This window comes from Artemia franciscana, chromosome 3 (genome assembly GCF_032884065.1).
Source record: "Artemia franciscana chromosome 3, ASM3288406v1, whole genome shotgun sequence".
NCBI lineage: Eukaryota > Metazoa > Arthropoda > Branchiopoda > Anostraca > Artemiidae > Artemia > Artemia franciscana.
This window is the reverse complement of record NC_088865.1, coordinates 34,823,907-34,842,964: the sequence shown is the minus strand read 5'-3', so window position 1 is coordinate 34,842,964 and position 19,058 is coordinate 34,823,907. Positions and strand designations below refer to the sequence as shown.

Below are 19,058 nucleotides of genomic sequence, written 5' to 3'. Positions count from 1 at the left end.
TAAAAAACTTTAAGCGTAAAGAGTGAGGAGGTTTTGAGGAATAACCCTCCTCATATAAGGAATAATTTCTGTTCCGTTTTAAGTTTTAATGTTGGTCCTTACTTTCAGTTGAAAAAACTTGTTTTTTTATTATTTAAATAATGGTTAAGAGGGCTGGGTCTCATATATATATATATATATATATATATATATATATATATATATATATATATATATATATATATATATATATATATATATATATATATATATTTGCCATTTCTTATAGAACGGATCATCGTTCAAACTTTTGAGGTGGTTCATTTGCTCGGAAATTTTAATCTTTCTTTCTTTATATCTTTCTTTCTTTTCTTTATTGGTTAAAAGCTATTGACGGGCATCCAGTCCTCTTTTGAGTCCTGCCCTCCCTTCTTCCCATGTAATACCTCATGATTTCAGATCAAAGTTTCAATATAGCCATTTCCTATAGACAGGTTGATCCAGTAAATGTATCTCGTATGGTTGAATGACTTCCACATATCCTGGGACATAGACCGCAAATTATGTAAAAGCCCACTCTGAACAGATATATTTTGATAGAAACGGTGGGCAACTTGTTAAAATAGGAAGCAAGTGAGTAAAAACGAGTCCAAATGTGAAATTCTGGGGACGCAACAGTCCGAACAAAGTGTAGAGATGAAATAATCTGACTAGGGGTGAAAGCAAGCTTAGCTTGGCATGAAACGTTCTGAATTTGGGACAGAAAGGACTATGTTCTCATTTGGAAAAAGGAGCTTAATCTAAGATTGCTCGAAAACTAGACTAGGAATTCGTGTAAATTTTAACTGAGTTCTAACTGCAGAATATCAGTTTGGCTTTGCAAGTCTAAGCTGCAAACTTACCCGGTGCAAAAGTGAGACATGCCCTGATTCAGTTTAAACATGAGCCAAGTCCCTGATTCGGTGTAACAGTGATCTAAGCCCTGATTTGGTGCACAACCAGCCAAGTCTGCAATTGGTGCCAAAATAAGCTAAGTTCTGATTCAGTTTAAAGATGAACTAAGTCCCTATCTGGTACACAATGAGCTAAGTCCACAATCGGTTCGGAAACGAACTAAGTCGTGGCTTTTTGGATAAATAATGTAAGTTCAAATTCTAGAATTTCGGTTTTGCCATGCGAATACTAGCTAAATGTTGATTCAGCACTGCGAATGACTCTGTGCAAGATTATTCTTGGCTCAGCACCAAACTGAGACGAGTCTTGACCCAACGCAAAAACTAGCTAAGTCGTTTCTTGGTGCAAAAATTACCCAATTGTCGACATCGTTCAAAACGAGCTAAAGAATTTCAGTGACGTGATTCAAAATTGAGCTAAGTTCAGACTCAGTCAAAAGCGAATAAACTCTAGGCTGTGAACTGAATCAGTACATAAACTAGCTAATTTCTTGCTTGGTGTAAGATTCGGCTAAGAACTTGCTCAGTTTAAAAATGAACTGAGAAATTCTGAATCAGTCAAATACGATTTATGTCCAGACTATGTGTAAAAGTAAGCTAAGGAATTCTGGTGATGCAGCGCAAAACAAGCTTATTTCTGAATTGATCTTAAAACCAGTCGAAGTTTAACTCGATGAAAAAAAAATGAGTTCTGACTCTTTGCAAAAACGAGTTAAATCCTGACTCGATACAAAACTTATAAAAAAGACAATGTGCCTTTAATACAGTTTACTTTACTGGATACATATTTACTTAGTATGTAATTAATCATCTATATTATTTTCTATTACCTACTGGATACATTCCTCTGTTTATTTTTTGTTGGGATTTTATAAATATCTTTTAGAGTATAACATAATCAAAACGGAGATAAAACATTTGGGAGATAGAAGATCAGACGCCGTGAATAATAGGCGGAAAATTGCTGACCAGGAACGTAAGCTTAGTGAAGCTCAAGAACATATTAGAGAAATTGAAGCTCAAATGGTACCACTCGTTGAAGAAAAAAACAAATTGTGGCAAGCTTTGCAAGAAGTTGAACAAATTGCGGATAAGGTACTATTAGAAAAAGTATTTACTTCTTTAAATACTGGACAATTCATACTTTTGACCAATGTTTCTAATTTTTCTTACTAAGACGTGTAGTAAAAGGCCATATAGTGTAGTTTTCATAAGACCTTCATTCAATCCTGAGTATCGATTGGACATTGACAAGCAGGTATGTGCTTAGCAATTTATTTGGGGAGACAGACAAATTTGAAAATAACGCAAAAAAAAGACAACAGACAAACTAAATAGAAAATGTGAAATTTTATGCCGAGGGGGGGGGGGCTGTAACCCCTCTTTTACGTACATGCTTGCTGATAGTGCTTATCAATCGAGCATTATCGAAAATTTTCCATAGGCATTACTATGAAAAACACAATATTGTTAAATTTTATAACCGACAGGAAGCGATAAGCGTAATTGCTTAGCATTTATCATTTAATAGGGAACGGGTTGTGCAACCTGGATTCATTAGTTGTTTCTATGGCAGCAAAATTTAAATTGGGAATACAATATAACTGTGCCTCCCAATAGGCTTGGACAATAGCGTTGATGATGGAAGAGTAGCTTGATCAATACATTTTTTTGATTTTTAAGTGGCAAATCCTGCAGTGAAGACCATGATACCTATAAGGAATACTTGGGATCAGTGGTCTATTTTTCATCTCCGACAACTTTTGTCTTAACTATTTATGGTCTTATTTGTATATGGAATTTTTTAATACCATATGGTGCTTTTTTTTAGCCTAATATGGTGTCATCGCTCGGTTAAGCCTGTGGTTTCATGTTCAATGGACCTTCTTTGACTAATGGGATTCAGACTGAATATATTCTATCAATGTAGAGCTTCTCATCCTATTTTGTGTAGACTATACCTAAAAGAAATGCTTTTTTGATTTTTGAGGTATTCCGTGATGCTACTAATCAAAAAATGATTGAAAACACTTTCTCTTCTTAGGAATTAGAATTTAACGATTGTGTTAAGAGTTTGAGGTGACTGCAAAACAGACTGCTAGTCCACAAAAAAAACCTAAAGGATGATATGGTAAGCGGTAAGTAAAGAGTATAAACGCCAAATAAATTGCCTACGAATAATTAAACAATTAAAATAAAACATTTACACAAGTTTTGTTTTTATCAATTCTTCTCAAAATCTGTTTTCTTGAAAATTGATGGGCAGTGAAAACTGGAGTCCATTCCACTAATGCTCCATTTTTCTCCACTCGAGTTCACCCCGAGACGTGAACTTGAGTTTTTCCTTTTATTGGTTTGAAATAATTTATGTCTATATTTGCAGGAAAGACGGAATTCATAAAGAATTAGTTATTGTGCGAAGACAAATAAAAATTCCCTGAAATCTGCAAAATTTCTGTTATATAAATCAATCTCATTGTACTGTTTGTTCGGTTATCAGTTATTTTTTCATATTGTTGGCACTATCATGAGTGCTAGTTAATCTGTATTGATAAAGATAACTGGTTTTTATCTATTTTTCTATACATTTTCATTCTTAATTGTATATTACAAACTAGGCTTAAAAGCAATATGCGATACTCATGAATTGCTTCGATAGAAAATATCAGTTGCCGTTTTATTCACACAGGATTTTTTCTTCTACGGCTATATTTTTCTTTTTCGAAAAATTATAACTGTCAATTTACTTGGATATTGCTATTGAGAAGATAAAAAATGTTGAGCAATCTCTTGGTCGCCCGATAAAATTTAAAAGCTTAACTCAAAATCTGCTTGAAAAAACGACTATAATCACTTAGTTTTGGCTACTATTCAAGACTGTATGTTGATCTTAAACTGTTTGATTTATATTGGGTGTCACGTCAATGCTGAGCTAATGGAGAAAGAACTTGTCCTTTGAAAGGATTAGTGCAAGTGTGTCATGGAAAGAAGGAATGTAAATCGAAATATGTAATTATTTTCAGGATTGGTAATAGTGAGATAATTCGTCTTTTGGGTCTAATTAAAGATATTTATAATGGTATTGAATGATTAATGATATTGCTGGACATTCAATTATTGGCTTGAAAAAGTATCTGTTTTTATGGTGTGAAGAAGTATGTAAAACTTGGACATCAATTTTTTTTTTCTGTCGCCCACAGTTTCTGCAAAATGATTTTCTTTATCCTTTTTTTTTTGCGATTTGTAAGTGCTTTGGATATGGAAAAAAAAATTGTTGAAGGAAGTTTACCTACGGGATTTTGAATGCCAAGTTAAGTAACGTAAATGAATATTTGCTAACTAGTATTACCTAATGATTTTTCTATCTTTTTCTTGATTTTTTTATATCAGAAAAAAAAAGTCTGAAATTCTTTCACAAAAATTATTGGCAATCAGAACATCCTTTTTACATTTTAAAATTCACAGTGAAAAGCTGGGTCTGTCACGCATTGTAGCTCTTGAGACAACACTTTATGCTGGTTCCTTGAAAACAGTTATTATTAAACCAAAACAAAAACAGTAATAACAGCCATCCCGAGAAGTAAAAAAACTTGTCCGAGGGGGTGGCAAAAATACATTAGAAAATAATACAGGACAGAGAATTGTTTTTTTTTTTTTTTTTTTATAAAACCAGTAGTACCACCTAATCGGCACCACAAGCCTTACAACAACAAAAATTCAACAATACTAATAAAATCATACCCCTAGAAGCCAAAACAAGCTACTGAATTATTTGTTTACACCCCCCCCCCCAAAAAAAAAAAAAAGAAAGAACTAAAATCATTACTTAGTAAAAAGCATTTCTTTTATTTCTCTCTTCAAAAAAGAAATATCACTATTATTTTTGGAACTCTGATCTAGATTATTCCAACTTATAATCCCCTATGAAGCACAAAAAACATCGACCGGGTCGAAACAATCAATGGATTATTAATCCCCCAGAAGATCGAGTGATTAAATTTTCCATGTAACTTTTTTTGTGTGTTTCAAAAATTGATGAGTTCTTTTAAAACTAAAATGGTTTTCACGGAACACAAAACAGAGAAACAAATCAGTTTAGACGACAATACTCGAACAAAGTCAAATGTACGTAAGAAAGGCCTGAATCCAAATGTCAAATAGACACTGAAAGCTCTCTATAATGACTACTCACTTATAATACAGTTTTAACGCTACCAAGAAGATTACAGGAAAGGTATGATGAAAGGGGCTCAATAGGTGGTATACAACTATTAAAAGATGAAACGGGATTAATCACAGTCTCTATAAAATATGCAATAAACTGAAAATATGAAACAAAGGTGGAATGACTAACCAATATAGAGTTCTTACATCTATGTGAGTCAAAATTGGAATTTGAGAGATTGTCCTCTTAGAGGTTTGCTGAAAACGCTGGCCATTTCTTTTTCCGTTATCTATGATTGTTGCAGTATGTCGCAACTATATGTGCTGTTTGGACTGAAAATTAAGATTATTAAATCCTTCAATGATAAGTCTGGTGTTTAATGCTGGTGATAAGTCTGGTTTATTCGTCTATAGGACTTGTTGTTATCCTTCTAATATGCAGTTTTGTGCCCCGGTAAAAATCAGCATAATGCGCCGGCAGTTGTGAAGAGTAGGAGCTCGCCTAGTAACTTGGATAATTTATTAATTGAATTCATAATAATTGATTGAATCCAGTTGAGCCAAAACTGCATTCTTTGTTACATTGATTTTTCTATCGCCATACCTGTCCTGGTTCGGGAAAGACAAGAGCGGCAGCAGAATATCACAGAACTGTCCAATAAAGCAAGAAAGAACAGTTTTGTCCAAGAGTGCGCAAAAAAACAAAAACAGCTTTGGGTTTACGTCGTTTGGATGGGTAGGGGTCTTCTTTCTTATGGGATTGTACCACTCTTGTTATGAAGAGACTTGGACAACAAAAAATATCTCAAAGATGTTTTTAGGCAGATGCCGCGGTGTTCGGATTGTCCATAGAATATCTGTGGTCTTCAGTATTTGAGGAATTATTGTGGAAGAACTTGTCGCCTTATGTGCTGGCCGGTGCGAAAGACTCAAGTCTGAGCGAGATTGTTGCCAAGAACATATTCTCTATTCTAAAAATTGTATGTTGCTATTGCCGAAGTCCTTTGCTTGGGTAGTTATAAGGCTTTCCCGTGATTTACTATTTCCTCTCGGTTATCAAATTGGTTAGGTTTTTTTGGATTCCGCAAATTGCGTTAATAATTTAAGAAAATCTGATCATTTCAGCTAAGGAACAGCCAAAGAGACCTTGAAAACAATTTGAAAGCTCAAAAAGAACTCAGACAAAGTTTGGAAGAAGAGTTTATGGGAACAGATTTGGAATTAGAAGAAAAATTGCGGAACTTTCAAATGGATATGGATGATAAAGTTTCTTCCTTTCAACAGGCTAGTGCTTTCCAATTTATGTTTTACATCTTTTTTAAAGAAGTTACGTTTTTCACTTTTTAGGTGAGAAGAAAATAGTTGTTGCAAGTTAAAAATAATGCTAAGGGTAGTTTTACAATATATTGAGCCAGTAATTATCTCCTGAACTTTTTATGAACTCTGCCTTTTTTAAATTCTTCAGCTCTTATTCAAATTTTCGTATTCTTTTAAGGTTATTTTCTTTTTTCTTATTTTTGACTGTATATTTACCTGTTGTGTTATATGTTGACGGTTGTTATCTAATAAGTACTTTCTAATCAGTACTTAAGTCCACTATTTAAATACTAAACTGAAGTTTTTTAAATCGGTCATTTTCTGCCATATATGGAGTTTTTCGTCAAATGTTGACAATCATACTCTAATGAAAATATTTGAATTAACGGCAAAGACCACACTGCGTTTCCATATTGCAAATAAGAAAAGGTAAAACAACGAGGGATTATTTTAAGACAGTGAATTTGTTTCTAAATAAACCTTTTCTTGGTTTTTAAGTTTTGTGAATTTTTATGGCACTTGGTATTAACCAAGTGACATATAGCAGTCGCCAATTCTGTCGGTCTGTCGGTCTGTCTGTCGGTCCCGGTTTTGCTACTTTAGGCACTTCCAGGTAAGCTAGGACGATGAAATTTCGCAAGCGTATCAGGGACCGGACCAGATTAAATTAGAAATAGTCGTTTTCCCGATTTGACCATCTGGGGGGGATTGGGGGTCCGGTTAATTCGCAATAAATAGAAAAAATGAAGTATTTTTAACTTATCAGCGGGTGATTGGATCTTAATGAAATTTGATGTTTAGAATGATATTGTGTCTCAAAGCTCTTATTTTAAATCCCGACCGGATCCGATGACATTGGGGGAAGTTCGAGGGGGAAAACCTAAAGTCCCGGTTTTGCTACTTTAGGCACTTCCAGGTAAGCTAGGACGATGAAATTTGGCAAGCGTATCAGGGACCGGACCAGATTAAATTAGAAATAGTCGTTTTCCCGATTTGACTATCTGGGGGGAGTAGGGGCCGGTTAATTCGGAAAAAATAGAAAAAATGAAGTATTTTTAACTTATGAGCGGGTGATTGGATCTTAATGAAATTTGATGTTTGGAATGATATTGTGTCTCAGAGCTCTTATTTTAAATCCCGACTGGGTCTGATGACATTGGGAGGAGTTGGAGGGGGGAAACCTAAAATCTTGGAAAACACTTAGAGTAGAGGGATCGGGATGAAACATGGTGGGAAAAATAAACACAAGTCCTAGATAGATGATTGACATAAACGGAACGGATCCGCTCTCTTTTGGGTAGTTGGGGGGGGGGGTATTTCTGAAAAAATAAAAAAATGAGGTATTTTTAACTTACGAACGGGTGATAGGATCTCAATGAAATTTGATATTTAGAAGGATATCGTGGCTCAGAGCTCTTATTTTAAACCCGACCGGATCTGGTGACATTGGGGGGGGGGGTAATTTTGAAAATTGAGGTATTCGTAACTTACGAAAGGGTGACCAGATCTTAATGAAAATTTGATATTTAGAAGGATATTGTGCTTTAAAGTTCTAATTTCAAATTCCGACCAGATCCTGTGACATTCGGGGGAGTTGGAGGGGGAACCGGAATTCTTGGAAAACATGAAAATTGGAGTATTTATATCTTACGAATAGATGATCGGATCGTAATGAAATTTGATTTTTAGAAGGAATTCATGTCTCAGAGCTCTTATTTCAAATCCCGACCAGATCTTTTGACATTGTGGGGATTTGGAGGGGGAAATCTTGGAAAAACACTTGGAGTGTAGGAATCGGGATGAAGCTTGGTGGATAGAATAAACAAATGTCCTTGATACGTGATTGACAGAATCGTAATGGATTCGCTCTCTTTGGGGGAGTTGGGGGGAGGGGTTCAGTGATTTGGCGAGTTCGGCGCTTCTGGACGTACTAGGGCGATGAAAATTGGTAGGCGTGTCAGGGAGCTGCACAATTTGACTTGATAAAGTCGTTTTCCCAGATTCGACCATCTGGGGGGCAAAAGGGAGAGGAGAAATTAGAAAAAATTAGGTATTTATAACTTACGAGTGGGTGATCGGATCTTAATGAATTTTGATATTTAGAAGGACTTTGTGACTCAGAGCTCTTATTTTAAATCTTGACCGGCATTAAGCCTCTTATTTTCCTTTTTAAATCAATCTATTAATTCATAGAATTTTGTTAGAGCTCATACCATATGATCTCTTGGCTCTTAGCTCTTCTCGCCTCGTCACAAGTGCCATATGAGCTCTTAGCTCTTGTTTTGTGTTTGTTTTAGTGGTCACTTATCTCATTTTAAGTCTTATTTTATATCTATTAAATAAAAAAAAACAAGTTTTTTGAAATGAAAGCAAGGAGCGACATTAAAACTGAAAACTAACAGAAATTACTCCGTATATGAAAGGGGCTTTTCCTCCTCGACACCCCGCTCCTTACGCTAACGTTTTTTATTGTTTTAAAGAGTAAAGTTGCGAGAAAGAATCAAACTTTAACGCAAGGAGCGGGGTGTAGAGGAGGAAAAGCCCCTTTCATATACGGAGTATTTTCTGTTCGTTTTCAGTTTTAATGTCGCTCCTTACTTTCATTTCAAAAATCTTGTTTTTTTTATTTAATTTCTGAAAGTTTTTGAATTAATGCATGTCTGATTTTGGCTCTCCGTACATAAATTATTAAAATGAAATTTGCATATTAATTCTTTTTTTGGCTAAATGGCTTTCTCTTAGTTTTGATCTGACGATTTTGAGAAATAAGGGGTGGGGAAGGAGGACTAGATCTTTTAATTTTTAACGAACGTTTTTATTAATAAAAAATATACGTAAATTAAGAATTAACTTACGTAACAAACTTTTATATTCTTATATTTTTGATTATATATATGAGGGGGTTGGTCCCCTCGTTAATACCTCGCTCTTCACACTAAATCTTGTTTTGTCCCAATTCTTTAAGAATGACCACTGAATCAGAAAGGCCGTAGAATAAATAGTTGAAATTACTTAAAAAATTTTTAGCATAAAGAGCGAAGTATTTATCTCCTCCTAAATACCTCGCTCTATGCCAAAGTATTCTTAGAACCCCTCATATGCGTAATAATCTCTGTTCGTTTTAAGTTTTAATGCTTCTCCTTACTTTCAATTGAAAAAACTTTTTCATGTTTATATTTTCATTGTTTTTTTTTAATAGTAATGCTAGAAAATCCTGCGCCCTTTTCACTGAATTTCTCTTCCCCCATGAAATATTCCTCCAAGGAAAGATCCTCCCATATAGCCCCCTCCCCTAAACTTCACACCCAAACCAAAAGAATCCCCCTGATAACGTCGGTACACTTCCCAGTAACCATTAGCCTACTGTATGTAAACATTGGTCAAAGTTTGTAACTTGCAGCCCCTCCCCCAGGGACTGTGGGGGGTAAGTCATCCCCAAAGACATAGTTATTATGGTTTTCGATTATGTGGAACAAAATGGCTATCTCAAAATTTTGATCCGTTGACTTTGGGAAAAACATGAGCGTGGGAAGGGGCCTACGTGCCCTCCAATTTTTTTTTGGTCACTTAAAAATGGCACTAGAACTTTTTATTTCCGTTAGAATGAGCCCTCTTGCAACACTCTAGGACCACTTGATCGATACGATGACCCCTGGGAAAAAAAAAAAAAAACAAATAAACACGCACCCGTGATTTGTCTTCTGGCAAAAAATACAAAATTCCACATTTTTGTAGATTGGACCTTGAAATTTTTTCTATAGGGTTTTCTGATACGCTGAATGCGATGGTGTGATTTTCGTTAAGATCCTATGACTTTTAGGGGGTGTTACCTCCTATTTTCCAAAATAAGGCAAATTTTCTCAGGCTCGTAACTTTTGATGACCAAGACTAAATTTGATGAAACTTATATATTTAAAATCAGCACAAAAATCCGGTTCTTTTGATATATCTCTTAGTATAGAAATTCTGTTTTTTAGAGTTTCGTTTACTATTGAGCCGGGTCGCTCCTTACTACAGTTCGTTACCACGAACTGTTTGATATGTGCTTTATTGATGACGGCTGTTAGGTATAGATTCGAAATATTCATCTGTAAAAATTTTTCACCGTCTTAAAATAATTCCTAGTTGATTTGCCCTTTGTTATTTGTGAAATTCTGATTAGTGCTTAGTCGACAATTTAAATTTGAAACCATAGTATTTCAAGCGATTATTGTCTACTCTGTGTCTTGATTTTGGTCAGATTTTGACTACTATCTTCACATCAATATATTCTAATGACTAGTAAGTTCCACTTTATATTTTCAGTTAAGTGATCAAAGGTGTTTCGTGTGGTGGTCTTTTAATGTATTTTTTATAACAATTAATGACAAAAAAGAGCATAAACACATCCCCTCCAAACACCGTAGTATGATATGAAGAAGGGATAACCAAAAAAAAACTGAACATAAACCTCAGAAGAGGTTTAAAAAAAACACAAGTACAATATCATATACCCTGTTGCTGCCCGCTTAACACTCCACTCTCAACTCCTTCCTTGATACACCTCAATAAAATAAAACATTATCTTCAACGATATAATATTAATTTAATCTATCGACTATGCATCCTATTACATTAATCATTAAAAATATATTTAGAAAACTATTCATTCTTAAATAGCCTTTTAAACTCACTTAAATTGTTATTTTTAATATTCTCATTTAACCAATTCCATAGCTTAGCTCCTCTAAAAAAAAAAGAAAAAAAAGAGAAAACCCTGACAGATACGTAACCAAATTATTGACATAAGTTTTTTTCATTGACCTTGTGCCATGGGAATGAACTTCATTAACTTGCGTGAACATACTTAGAAAAGAAGTGGACTTACCTCTTATGCAATTATACATAAAAAATACCAGTATATAATTCACGGAGAGCAGGCGCTGGGAGTATTTTCAACCTAACATAAGCCTCTCGATACGATTCAGAAGGGCTTAAATTAGCAAGTATTCTAATAACAATATTTTGCAAAACTCGGATTGAACGAAGGATTGAGGAGAATGTTCACAACCATATTGAACTATAATACAAAATATAGGGGTGAATTAAACTAAAAACAACATACAGATTATTTCCTTTGGAAAACAATTTTTAAGTTTACGAATTATGCCAAAATTTTTTGCTAATATATTTGAATTTTCTGAATATGATCTTTATGAGAACGATTCATCAACAATAATACCAAGGTATCGAACACTTGAAGTCCTCCATATTGCAATGCCCCCAGCTTCAACTTAAGATATCCATGGATAACAGCTATCAGACCGTCCAAGAACTACAAAATCTTACTTATTATAATTAAAGTAATCTTATTGCACCTCATCCAGATAGATATCGTTTAATAGTGTTAGACAATGCAGTTACCGACAATTCAGTTGTTTTCGCACACACAATTTGAATTTTGTCATCAGCAAACATCAGGAGTGAAACATTAATCTCTTGATTGGTAAAGTCTGAAACCTTATTCACAAGTGGCCGAACATAAATCAAAGATAATAAAGGGCCTAAAATATACCCTTGGGGTACACCGCATCTAATTAGCAGTGGTTGAGGAATTGAGCCAGATATTTTTATTCTTGTAAACGACCAGAAAAGAAACTAATTATCAAATTGAGAAATCTTCCATTAACTTCATACCTTCGTAACTTTTGAACAGGTATAGAATAATCCACTGTATCGAAAGCTTTAATTATGTATGAAAAAACTGTTGAAACTCGGTAATCTTTATTAAGAGCTTGATTTATACAACTAGTAGAATATGCTGTTGCCTGTTCATTCATTTTTTCCCTAAAACCAAACAGATTAGGCTTTAATATATTGAATTTCTTAAGATGTGCGTGAAGTCTATAATTAATTAACTTTTCAGTTATACGACTTTATAGGGGCACAACTGAAATGGCTCTATAATTTGACACACTGGTCCTCTCTCCTCCCTTAAATAATGGAATCACATCTACTGTCTTAAAACAACCAGGAATATGCCAGCTTTAAAGCAAAAGTTAATCAACCCCACAAAATCTTCTAAAATTGTTGGTATTACCTTTAATTTATTACCTCCAGCTGAATTTGATTTCATACTACGAATAATATTATCCACCTCAGTACAATTCATTAGCCTTAAATAAAGTGAAACATCAATACTTGCTGGTAAAAACCTCTCAAAATTTATATCATCTGATAGCTGAGTATTTGATGATAGGTTTAACCCAATATTTGAAAAATATTGACAAACCCTTCGGAAATTCTCACAGCTTCACCAAAAGATTATCCTCTCCATTTTTAATAACGTAATACTTACCGTCTAGGGGGGGGGTCACCAACTGCACTTTTAATAACTTTCCCCGTTTTCTTAGGGGAACCTCCAGTTTCTTTAAACTTAGAATGATAATAATTCCGCTTCGCAGCTCTTAAAATACAATTTAAAACATTTCTATACTTTTTGTAAAATGAAATAGATTCTTCACTTTTTTCAATATACATACGCTTAAATAAAAAATTTCGTTGACGAATATAAAGGACTAAATTCTTATTCACCCATTGTTTTCTAAGAGCATCTTTACGACTTGTTGTCAATTTACCAGTACAACACTCCTCAAAAAGAATTTTTAGCTGCAGATTTATGGACACACTCAGTGAATAGGACCCAAAAACAGCATAATGATCAGATACATCATTTACAAGGACATGTGGTTGCCGATCTTGATGGCTGGGAAAAATATTATCTACAAGGGATATACTAGTTCTAGCTACGCGCGTAGGTATATTAATTCCTTGAAACGGTCTACTAGTTCTAGCTACGCGCGTAGGTATATTAATTCCTTGAAACGGTCCTAAAGACCAAAGACTATTCCCAAAGCTTAAAACCTGTGGATACACCTATCTCAAATCCCATCAAATCAACATTAAAATCTCCAGCTATGACACGTGGGTTTTGTACTAATTGGTAGTCGATCGAGCATGGACAACAAACACTCACGGCTTTATAACATATTGCCACCATTATACCAGAATTTCCATTCAACAATTCAATGACCGGACTCTCAAAAATCACATCTGTATAAACATAAAGATTTTTTTCTCTGCGGATTTAGTCAGTGTTGCCAGGCAACTTTTTCAATTCAATGCAAGGTTCGATGATGACAGATTAGGTTTGGGGAGCTTAGATTAGTTTTTGACCCATTTCTCACATTGTAACCCACATATAACCTAACCTACCCTAATCTAACCTAAACTAACATAATTTAGCTTAACCTAATTTAACCTAACTTTAAGTTTTACCAACATAGCTTGCATAAGAGTGAAAAGCTGACTCGCAAACTAATTGACTCCAAACAGAGAAAAAGAATTCGGACATTCACCAGTGAATGTTGACGTTAACCAGATACGATTTCTGTAGATCAAGGAGTTAATGTTTCTGCGTATATGATTTAACAACAAAGCTTCTCTAGTGTAGCAATACCCATCAAAAAGGCTCTTCCTAAGAGCAGTTTCTTGGACATGGAAGTCTAGGCATGAGAAATATAGACTGATCTATATAATATCATTCCTAAGTCCTTATGTATTTCTTAGTATGTATTTAGTATATTTTAACGCGTATCTAAAAAGTAAAATGTGGCCCATACAACCTAATGCTTGCTTTAAATACAACGTTTGAATCTATTATTTAAGAAACTCTTAATTGCGGATTTCAGTATCCTCCAACCATTTACGTAGGTTTTTGGGGGGTGGCAAGGAGGGGGTGGTTAAGACATTGATAAAATGACCATAATAGGGAGATTTTTATGAAAAATATAGTGAGTTCTCGGGAATAAAGTAAAATTTGTGACTTAGGGTAAAGAAGGTACTGATCTTAGGCCTATGCCCTTCCTTTTTGTGTTTTTAATTAGCTTCATCATTTGAGGTTACATGGAAAAAAGGCAGAAAATAAGATTGTTACTTTTGACAAGTTTATAAACCATTGTCTTATGAGCTCAAAAGTAGGTCTACCTCGTGAAGCAGTTGTAGAAACGTCAAAAGCTGTTTAGAAAACATGTAATTTTATGTATGTTAATGAAAACCGAAAAACAATTGACAAAGTAGATGAAAATATTTAGAGATTCTGGCAAAACATCCGATTATTGGGGGGAAGGGATTGGAGGGTGGGTGCGTGTATGAAATCATTGATTAATCAAAGTTTCATTTAGAGGAAAAAATAGAGAAGACAAAAGGGTGTTTGAGCTTCAACAAAGAACAAAGATTGCTTTTATTCTCCTTTTTACCACATACTGATTTATTGGATTATAATTTTTCAGACTATTCCCCTGTCAGTCTAGATTCAATTGGAATGTGGATTTTTTTTAGTTTGACACTTATCACTTGTTAATTTTCTAATTGTCATCTTCTTTTACTTATTCATCTACTTTCTTTTATAGCTGGAAAGGAAGGTTAAGAAGCTTGATTCTGAGATCGGTTTTGTCAGTCGAGAAAAATCTCAACTGCTGATGCTCCTTGGAAAATTAAGGAGTGAAAGTGAGGTCCATGAAAAGAACAAGAAGAAATTATTTTCTGATCTCAAGAATATAGTTGCTCAATACGAGTTGAGTAGTAAGTAGTTTTTTTTTCTATCAGTTTGGATATTTGGAAGCTGAGAGGTAATAGATATATAGGTTTTTTTCTTATCTGAACTGTATTTGTAATATTCTGTTAGGCCACGAAAGGGTAATGTCGCTCTCTTGATTGTCATTTGCTCAGAGAGGGAATATTTTTTTTTTAAGGCCTCTGATAACTTAGCCATGTTTGCATCTTACTATAAAGCCGATTTTTCTTGTGCTCCTGTTTGAAACACAAGGCTCATGCTGGTTTACTACGGTTCCTTAATTAGATTAGAAAAATTGATTTGATGGAAAGTAAATTGAATAGACCAAGAGATATGTTTTATTTCACTGAAGTACACCTTAAGGGTAATTGTACCTGTTGATAATCGTGTTTGATTATTCATTCTAGTTTCCATTTGTTTTATGTTCACCTATTCATCCGTGTTAGTATCTATTATTTCTAAGTCACATATAAATCCTTTCTTGTTCTCTTGTTCCTTGTAAGTTTGAATTTTTTAGTATCTATTATTTCTAAGTCACATATGGTTTTCCATTTTATTTTTTGTTCGTTTTTGGTGTTCTTGTAAATCCTTTCTTGTTCTCCTGTTCCTTGTAAGTTTGAATTTTTTAAGATTTATTTCTACTTGTTTTAGATATAAATATGACTCTTTACTTTTTATTGACAATCGTTCTTTTTGACAAATATCGACTTAAATTAATAACACAAAAAGAGCTATTTAAGTTCAGTAGCTGAGGGATAATCCCGAAAACGAAAAGTACTGTTTTCTATGTTAGTTCCATAAAGAATAGAAAACAAAAAATAATTAGATAAAATAAAAAAGATACCCGTTAGGACTTCGGATCTATCCTTGAATCATTGTCAAGCATCATTGAAAGACAGCCAAAATTAGTTCAATATCTATAAAATACCTACAGACATGCAAGGTGGTTTAAACAGTACCTCAGTTCTTAGTTCTAAACAAAAAATTCAGAACCTAAAGAGAAATATATAATATGAATAGAGATGACATAACACATATAGATGACATATCCAGCTTGGCATCCGGGGTTTGACGAAAGTTCAGTCAGATAGACTTGAGATAATACAAAAGAGAGATGAAAAAATTATACTTTGGAATATCTACTCAACATATGATGATGCACTGAAACATCTCAACTTGAATTCACTTGATAGTCGTAGATATGATTTTGCATATCGATTTGGACAAAATTGTTTGAATTCCCCAGTACCATCATGGTCTACTACCCGACTTTGAGAGCTACCCTACTGAAGGACCTGTTACTAGGCTCTGACAAATAAAAGATAATTGTTCACAGTTAATGACTTACCCAGCCTTTAGTACCGAGAGATATTGCAAATCATTTGTCCCTTATTTTATTCGACATTTTAATAATGTTACCTTGACAAATATTTAATGTTTGATGCAGTTTATTTCAGGTATTTGCCTCTTGAGTGTTTTGAATATACTAATCATTTATATACTTTATTATTCTGAAATATTCTATATAAATGGCCTATTTTAAGCGTGAAAATAGATTTTTAATCTATATTATTCTTTTTACGACTCATTTTAATTCATTGACCTTGAAGCAGCACTTGCTGCCTTTTTTTTTGTGTGTGTGTGTGTGTATGTTGTTGTTGTTTTATTTGTTTTAGGTCTTTTTTGTGTCGTGACACGCTCATGTTAGCTCCAGCTATTGCAGTGAATAAAATATATTCTATTCTATAAATTTCGACTCAATGTCAAATCAGGGAGGTTTTTTCCAGTCTTTTTCTGTTAAGAAACTGGACTTGATCAAGCTTTTCTCATATAGAACTGCCTCTCCTTAATCCTTTAGGTTTTTTAAATTTTAAGGTAAAAAAACACTATTAGTCCAGTTGCCATTTTATAGCGTGCTTTAGCAGGCTGTTTCTTCGAATATTCCAATAAATAATGCACAAATGTGGTCAATTTAGCCGTGGCCTGGATATTATTTCTGTGCTAAAAGTTACTTTTGGTGAGTCCTTAATCCTTAAGCGAGACTACGACCTAAAGTCCTTAACCGAGACTACAATCTTTCTTAGATTTCTCCCACTCCTTGAGTTGCAAAAGGCAGCAGTTGTTAACATCTACCTCTCTCGGTCAAAGACTAACGGTTGTACGCTGTCTACCGCTTTTTGCGTAGCTTTGCGCAGACCAGTTGTTTTCTAGCACCCCACCATATGGGAGCTATCCTTCCTTCATTCTTGTCATACATCCCCAGTACCTCGGACATGCCTATTTTCGTTTTTTCGGTGTTTTTTTTCAGGCATTTATTTTACAATTTCATGCAGTCTTTTTTTGGACCGTTTTTGACATTTTCCATGATTCAAAACCGTATGCGAGTACAAATTTAATACGGCTTTTCAACAATCGTAATCTGAGCTTTTGAAAGTTTTGGGAGCACCTCTGTACACTAATTAGCTGAGAGAACGCTGCACTTTTGTAAGTAATCTTCAGCATTGTCTCCCTGTCGCTGTTACCGTCTTGCGTTAAGACACTGCCGGAATCCCGAAATTCTTTAATTTCATCGATTTCTTGTCCTTGACGCTACTTGCTACAGTCATTGACTTTGTCATAAAAGCTTGTAATTCTTGTGGAAGAATTGAACGAAAATATAGAAAATATATGAAGAAAATATAGATGAGGAAGCAGAAAGGATTCAAGTTTTGGAGGTATTTTCGAGCCAAGAGCTAATTCTGATGTCAAATAGGGGTGTATCCGGGATATTGATCGGTCTCTGAGTCTGGCAGATTTAATATCCAACTATAATACCCTATCCACTATTCTCTCACATCTTCCTGGCAAGTAAGCAATCACCCATATATATTCTCTACAAAAGGGCAATAGTAAGGCCGAACGCCAACGATTTGCTTAGTCAGCAAATAATCAGTTTTACTGTCTCTGCGACTGGCGGTCTGTCCTGCTCTTTCAACTAGGCTTTCAGTGTACTATTGCTTGTTATCCCTAGTAGCTTTCTTAACTTCCCTGTCCGCACTTTTATACTGCCTTTTTAACCTGTCATAATACTCTCTTATCATAATTCTGACTAGAAGGCACTTACAGAATCACTAGACTCGTTTGTTGGTGATTTAACTGCATCAATTTCCATTTTGGCTTGGAAAGTTGCAAAGCGTGCTCGTAAAATCCGAGCAATCACAGGCTCCCAATCAATAAGTCACATACTTACTTTCGAATTCAGTGCAAGGGCAACACTCCAATATGCCTTTCTTTTTCAGAGTATAGCACGCAATTTTTCACATTCAAGTGTTTCAAACTCATGCATTTGAGGACCAAGGTCACTATTATATTTTCCCAAAGTTCCAAAGTTCGCATTACATCATTCAATCTGCCAGGCTGGTTTCCTGGTTGGTAGTAATAAAGTTCCAGAAAATAATTCAAAATGTATTTCTCGCAGTCAGAAATCGATTCAGGAGACGACATTAACCGTCATTGAAGGATAAATTCAACATTCGAGGCAGTTAGTTGTTGATACTTTAATAATAACATTTTTACGGTGACAGATTATTAGTCTGCCGACCAACCAATAAATTAGAACACCTGGAGTGTGTTTGCACTCCATGTCAATTGGTATGAGACTTGATAGCGTTACATCCTTTCACCGCTGTGAGGTGCGCTGATGGTTTTCCACTACATTCCAGGAACTGAGATTCAAGCTTTTTCAGCCGAAGTGTCACGACATCCCAATCTGGTTCAAGTTTACATTTCTCAACCTTCGGAAGTACCTGCGTTTCACAGTTATACTTGTACTTAATAGGCGGAGTCATACAGTCACAGCATGTGAGCTGTTATGTCTGAATATAACAAGTAAAGTTTATGAGAATACCTTGTCAGTCATCCTAAATCTAAAATAGTCATCGAAACATGTATATTAGAAGTTTTCTACTATGATCACTTAAACGAAACAATGTTTTAGTTTTCGAACTCTTAATGGGTATAAATAAATAAATATATTAGCAAATTTGATGGCT

At 34.5% G+C, this 19,058-nt stretch overlaps 1 protein-coding gene across 2 annotated transcripts in view; it reads left to right on the top strand.

Annotated features, from left to right (window-relative positions):
* Positions 1-19,058, top strand: part of LOC136025214 (DNA repair protein RAD50-like) — a 117,436-nt gene that overhangs the window by 29,997 nt on the left and 68,381 nt on the right. For both annotated transcript variants that reach the window (XM_065701029.1, XM_065701030.1), the window contains 3 exons: positions 1,819-2,027; positions 6,222-6,380; positions 14,864-15,035. In XM_065701029.1, coding sequence (XP_065557101.1) covers positions 1,819-2,027; positions 6,222-6,380; positions 14,864-15,035 — 540 coding nt within the window. The remainder of the gene's footprint in view (positions 1-1,818; positions 2,028-6,221; positions 6,381-14,863; positions 15,036-19,058) is intronic.